Source organism: Microtus oregoni, unplaced genomic scaffold, assembly GCF_018167655.1.
Source record: "Microtus oregoni isolate MIOR12 unplaced genomic scaffold, Mior012 000002F_ref0000024, whole genome shotgun sequence".
Classification (NCBI taxonomy): Eukaryota; Metazoa; Chordata; class Mammalia; order Rodentia; family Cricetidae; genus Microtus; species Microtus oregoni.
In genome coordinates, this window is record NW_024543061.1 from 90,188,521 (window position 1) to 90,195,713 (window position 7,193).

The 7,193-nt window shown below is 36.4% G+C and overlaps 1 protein-coding gene across 1 annotated transcript; it reads right to left on the minus strand.

Moving 5' to 3' along the window:
* Positions 1–424: 424 nt before the first annotated feature.
* On the minus strand, positions 425–3,552 carry LOC121437004 (zinc finger protein 431-like). The gene is made up of 3 exons (XM_041636890.1): positions 3,408–3,552; positions 3,147–3,207; positions 425–1,814 (listed from the first exon to the last, which is right to left on the minus strand). Exons 1-3 carry the CDS (start codon positions 3,550–3,552, stop codon positions 425–427), a joined length of 1,596 nt encoding a protein of 531 aa, XP_041492824.1.
* Positions 3,553–7,193: the final 3,641 nt, after the last annotated feature.

A 7,193-nucleotide genomic window follows, 5' to 3' on the forward strand; every position in this document is an offset into this window, starting at 1 on the left:
ATTTCAAGGAGTGGTTGAAAGGTATGCCAAAGAAAGTCTATTGAGTTGTTTTTCTCTCATATGTGTTTATCCCTATTTCTTGACTTCAACATGATACAAACAGGCTTTAAAATATTTACAGCACTAGAAACATGGCTGGGCAATTAAGAAATATTCATTCCTAGGACCAAGGCCTAATTTTTGACAACTTCCTGTAATTCTTGCTACAAGAAGATCCGAGGGTCAAACATTCTCAGAAGCAAACATGAAAACTTTACATACTCACACAAACATATAATGACATCACACAATTACAATTAAAACAACTCTTTAAACAAACACTTTTTCACAGATGAAAGTTTCTCTTTTATAAGCATTCATTCCTATAACACAGGCATTGAGGTACCTTCAAAATAACTATGCTATAAGCAAAGGCTTTATTGCACTAATTACATTCATTAGATATCTCTCCAGTATGTCTTCTTTCATGTATTCGGAGACGACTGTGAAATGCAAAGGCTTTTCCACACTGATTACATTCATAGGGCTTCTCTCCAGTATGTCTTCTTTCATGTATTTGGAGATGACTGTGCCATGCAAAGGCTTTTCCACACTGATTACATTCATAGAGCTTCTCTCCAGTATGGCTTCTTTCATGTATTCGGAGATGACTCTGACACACAAAAGCTTTACCACACTGATTACATTCATAGGGCTTCTCTCCAGTATGGCTTCTTTCATGTATTCGGAGATGACTCTGACACACAAAAGCTTTACCACACTGATTACATTCATAGGGCTTCTCTCCAGTATGGCTTCTTTCATGTTTTCGGAGATAACTGTGACATGCAAAGCCTTTTCCACACTGATTACATTCATAGGGCTTCTCTCCAGTATGTGTTCTTTTATGTTCTTGTAGATGACTAAGCCATGCAAAGGCTTTTCCACACTGATTACATTCATAGGGCTTCTCTCCAGTATGGGTTCTTTCATGACGTTGAAGATGGCTGTGTCGTGCAAAGGCTTTTCCACACTGATTACATTCATAGGGCTTCTCTCCAGTATGTGTTCTTTCATGTTTTCGGAGATAACTGTGACGTGCAAAGGCTTTTCCACACTGATTACATTCATAGGGCTTCTCTCCAGTATGGGATCTTTCATGATTTCGGAGATAACTGTGACATGCAAAGGCTTTTCCACACTGATTACATTCATAGGGCTTCTCTCCAGTATGGCTTCTTTTATGTATTCGGAGACTACTGTGAAATGCAAAGGCTTTTTCACACTGATTACATTCATAGGGCTTCTCTCCAGTATGTGTTCTTTCATGTTTTCGGAGATAACTGTGACGTGCAAAGGCTTTTCCACACTGATTACATTCATAGGGCTTCTCTCCAGTATGGGTTCTTTCATGTTTTCGGAGATAACTGTGACATGCAAAGGCTTTTCCACACTGATTACATTCATAGGGCTTCTCTCCAGTATGGCTTCTCTTATGTTTTTGGAGACTACTATGACGTTTAAAGGCTTTTCCACACTGATTACATTTATAGCGTTTCTCTCCAGTATGTGTTCTTTTATGTACTTGTCGATGACTGTGATGTGCAAAGACTTTACAACACTGATTACATTCACAGGCCTTCTCTCCAGTATGTGTTCTTTTATGTATCTGAAGAGGAGTGTGATGTAAAAAGGCTTTACCACATTCGTTATGTTCATAGGGTTTCAATCTAGTATGTGTTCTTTCAAGCCTGTGTAGATGACTGTCACATGTGAAGGCTTTAACACATTGAGTATATACAGAAGCTTTCTCTCTAGTTTGACTTTTTTCATGCCTGTAATGATAGTTGTACATGTGAAAGAATTAGCACATTCATTGTTGAATATTTTTATCTGTATGAATTAATTTTACAATTTGGTCCAATTTTAAAGAGAAATAATATCTTAAGGTTTTATCACCATGTTTACAATCTTGTTGTTCCCCTTCACTAAGGCTTGTTTTGCATATTTGAAGACAATAGATAACAGCCTTTATTACATGGTTCACATTTACAGAATCTTTCTTCTGTATGAGAATTTTTACCTATTTGAAGAGAACTGAAAAATCTCAGATCTTCACCACCCTTGTTGCATTCATAAAGTTTCCTATAGCCCGGCGGTGGTGGCGCACGCCTTTAATCCCAGCACTTGGGAGGCAGAGGCAGGCGGATCTCTGTGAGTTCGAGGCCAGCCTGGTCTACAAGAGCTAGTGCCAGGACAGGCTCCAAAGCTACAGAGAAACCCTGTCTCGAAAAACTAAAAAAATAAAAAAATAAATAAATAAATAAATAAATAAATAAATAAAGTTTCCTATATTGTGAGTGATACTACATTTGGTAAGTGAACTATGACAAACAGAAGTACTTACACAGTCCTGGTACTCATGATGCTTTTCTGAAATGTGAGCTTACTGATATATTAACTATGAGGCTAGAAAACCAATTACTTATATACTTGTCCAACAAATTCAACAAGTATATTCAACATGGGGACTGCTACATATCTTCTAATTGTTCGGAGAAAAAGGTATGTTATCTATTTTCACATCCCTATGCTCATGGGGCTTGTATCCAGAGTAACATATGACATACCTAGTAAAAGAAAAATAACAAATATAAGGTTTCCACATTGAGTTCACACAGTTTGACTTTATGTTCATAGACTTGTGGTATATGGTTAAGGCCTCTCCATAACAGCTGCCCCTTGACTGTTGACTTTAACTGCCCCCTCACTAAACTTTGCACAGTCACAAGTCTATGAGTTAAACGACCTTTTCTATGGACTATTAGTATAATAGAGTTTTAGAGAGATACTTGTCACCTTTTCAATATGTATATATTATATATATATATATGAAATAAATGGATTGATAATTCTACAATATAGCTCTCATCATATTATGACTCAAATTTTAATATATTTTAAGACATTGTTTCCTTATCTTCCTTCTTAAAAGAATGGCTTGCAAATGCAGTTCACTTATCTGAAATTAAGGTATATGATTTTGTGAGAATTTAAAATTCATCAATGCACTTTAGTATTTACACTGTTGCTTTTGTTTAAAGCTTATAGGATGCATTACACATTCTTCAGAGATACAATTCTATCAGCTTACACATGAAAATTACCTTTCATGTCTTCTAGAACTTTGACAATGTTCTTCAATATTATGGTCTTCCCAATTGTATCCTAAAATATAATGCCAGAATATGTATGTTATATATTGAAATGTGTAAAAAAAATTCGTTACCATTTGCATTGAACCTTACAGCCATGCCTGATTTATTCATTTCATTCTTCTTCTTCCTCAATCATATTACAAAAGAGCACCAGTTACCAATGAACAATTGTCCCCTTATTTTAAAACACGAAATATAATTCAGTCTTACCTATACTAGTGAGGTTTCTGTAGGTTTCCAACATCACATCTTTGTAGAGACTCCTCTGGGTAGGATCCAGCAAATTCCATTCTTCCCAAGTGAAGTCGATATGTACATCACCATAGGTCACTGCATTCTGAAATATTCCATACATTTGTACAACAGAAATCATGACTTTGACAACACTGCAAATGTATACTTCTTTGACAGTATAGTCATATAGCTTTGGTGCTCCCCATACTTATTCTATGAAATAGACATAATTTAATTACCAAGTCACTTTAGAAACAAACTGAATGGAAGATTCGTCTCTGTAATTTATGAACCCTTTGAAATGCCTATTAACAAACAATAAAAGATAAGTAAACAGATCAACAATACAGAGGACACATGAGAGAAATTGCATGGATGATTAATTTCTAACTACAAAAAAAGAAAAGTAAGATAGGCAAGCTGGGTGTATTGAATCATGCCTTTAATCCTTGCACTCAGAAGGCAGAGACATATATCTATCTGCCTCTGAGTTGAATGGCCTAGTCCATGCAATCACTTCTAGGACAGCCATAAATATATATTAAGGATCTGTTTCCATTTAAAAGTCAATCAAACAAACATAAAAGATAGAAAGAACTCAGAGGTTTTTGCTGTAGTTCCTGAAAAGAGTTATCTATTTACTCCAGCTCTTTATTCATCTATGAGAAACCTGAAGTGTCTCAATTTAAACTGCAACATAAATAAGATTTTACTTAAAGCACTGGATGTTTAAAAAGTTATAAATGGACAAATGAAAGCATCAAATATATATGTTGATTACAAATAATCAACACTGAGCAGGAAAGATGTTTCAACAGTAAAGAGTACTCCTGGTCTGACTCAAGGAATTACATGGGGGGATCACAACTATTCATTATACCAAGTTCAGGGTTCCTAGTTCCATCTTTTAATCAACGTAAGGATCAGGCACTCACATGGTACATATCCATGTACAAGTAAATACTCATATTAAAATAAAAATTCAAACAAAACAAAACAGGACGGAAGAAGGTGATGCACCTGCAATCCAATGACTCAGAAAGCACAACCAGTGTCAATGTCATGAATACATGCCATCCTGGGAAACATAATGATACCCTCTGTCAAATTTTAAAATTCAAGATATGGGTGAAGCTCAGTATATGCTTGATAGGAACAAAACCATCATACAACAATATAAAAACAAAAAAAAAAAAAAATCAAGGCTCACTTTTAATCCCAGTACTTGGGAATCAGCGTTAGGGGATCTCTGAGTTTGAAGCCAGCCTGGTATACACAGCAACTTTCAGGACATCTAGGGCTACACAGACAAATCTTGTATTCAGAAATAAACAAACAAAAATGAAAACTGTAGGCTACCAAACTGTCTTAGGATCAAATAGCAGTTAATTTTGCTGAATCTTATGTGATTTGGTGATAGAGTTTATAATGGTAGGAAAGTCATGACAGCAAAAGAAGAAAGCTGACGGATTAGTTTCAACCACAACATAGCAGGCACAAAGAACAGGGAATAGGTTGAGGCGATAGAAACTCATATCACATGTCCAATGAGGAATTTCATCCAGAAAGGCTCCTCCTCCTACTGGATTCACAAGCAATCAAATGAAAGTTGACAAGAAGAGGGAGATGTTCAAATACATCTTCCTATATGAGAGGTTTTCATTCAATCAATTACATTCTGACCTGGGTCACTATAGACTCATGGTAACCAATGAAGGAAAATGCGTTTAGGGTTACGGTTAAGAATCACTTTGCTTACACCTTCCATAAGTTGAATGCTTATGTGAATGGAGTCTTACCCTTAGAGCACCTTGCTAGGCTTCCATTCTATAGCAAGGGCCTTCTCTATAATGGTGATAAAATCCTCAAAAATCCCTGCCTGTTCCAGTAATTGACTGCCATAAGAAACTGCCTTTTCATTTTCATTTATTTCTGCCCAACTTGGTGTTTATTTTTCACTATAGACTTGAATAAATCATCAGTAATAACCATCCACCACATTCAATATTCCATTTAAGGAATTAGCTCATATTTTTAAATTCTGCTTTACTAAATTTCCAGGTCAGAGGCAGAAAAAGAAATATTTTGGAGCCAAAATATCACACAAATAACCTCCAGCTTAATCAATTTCAACTGAAATTCTATGATTTCAATCTCCACTTTCTGTCATTTCTCTTAACATTTCCGTCTTTCTGATCCTACAAGAACATCTAATTAATTCTGTGTACTACTTTCTAAATTTTTGCCAACTAAAATTTTGATATCTTCTATACTTTTCCAAGAGACATCACTCCCAGGTTCTGTCTAGCAACAATATTACTTTTGGTTCTCCATTTTTTGTTCTAACTTGCATTTATATATCACCAATTAAATCTTTTAATGAAAAGCAGCTCAGAAAATGAGTGGGGGTAATTTGGCTTCATCATTTTGGGAGCTTAGGATAGAAAAGCAAGCTAATAGTTGAAGGCAAAAATACATGGACAAGGAGTGTTTCATGGCTTTCTTTCTTGCCTAGTCAGATTGGTGCCTTTTGTATCCCAAGCCCACTTTCTTAGAGATATTGCCACCCACAGTGGAGGAGCCATCACACATCAATCATCAATCAACACAATCTCTCCCAGATATAGCAGTTTATGGCTTTTATGAACAAAGCCACTATGAACACAGTTGACCAAATGTCCTTGTGGTGGTATCTTTTGGGTATATGTTCAAGAGTGGTAAACATTTGTCTTGAGGTAGTTTGACTCCCAATTTCCTGAGGACTGCATATTAATTTCTAGATTGGCTGTACAAGTTTGCACGTGTGACAGCAATGAATCCCCTTGCTATATGTCCTTGCCAGCATTAGCTGTCACCTGTCTTATAGACCTTATCAGTTCTAAGACTTGTAAGATGAAATCTCAACATAGTTTTGATATTCATTTCCCTAATGGCTAAGGATGTAGAACATGTCTTCAGGTGTTTCTCAGTCACTTCAGATTCCTATACTGAGAATTCTGTTTAGAGGTGTTGCCCATTATAATTGGATTATTTGGTTTGGTTTGTTGTTGTCTAGTTATTTTCATTTCTTTAATATACTAGGTGAGGAAACACAGAATCACATAGATAAACATGATATGTATTTACTTATAGGTGGATATTACCAGTTAAGTAAAGTATAATCACAGTAATCACAGTTAATCACAGTACAATCCTTAGACACAGAGAGGCTAAGTAACAAGAACAGGTCTACAGGAGATGAATGCATCTCGTTGGTAAGAAGAAATAAAACAGATTTTATGGGTGCAGTGGAGGCAGGTGGGGATGGGAACAGGAAGGATCAGGTGAGTGAAGAAAAGACAGATGGGGAGAAGACAGGGAGAGATAACTGGAATAGGGAAACATTTAACAGGGGTTGTAGAAACAGTATAGCGAAAACTTTCCTGAACCTATAAAGGTAACCCTAGTGAGGACTCCTAGTACTCAAGAGGAGGCTGAACTAGCCATCTTCTGTAACCACATAAGGTTCCCAGTGGAACTGCGACACCAAGCCAGCCACAAAACATTCAACCCACACTTGTACTACCTGCAAGATATGCTGGGACACTGGTGGCTTAGAGCTTTCTTAGTGGCGAATAGATGACTGGTCTAACTTGAAACTCATACTGTGAGAGGAAGTCCATAAGTGACACTGCCTAGATGGCCAGGAACCAGAAATTGAATGGCTCAGAACAGGGGTAGAACCAAATACATTTGACCAAGAAAAAAATATCAATGAAATGA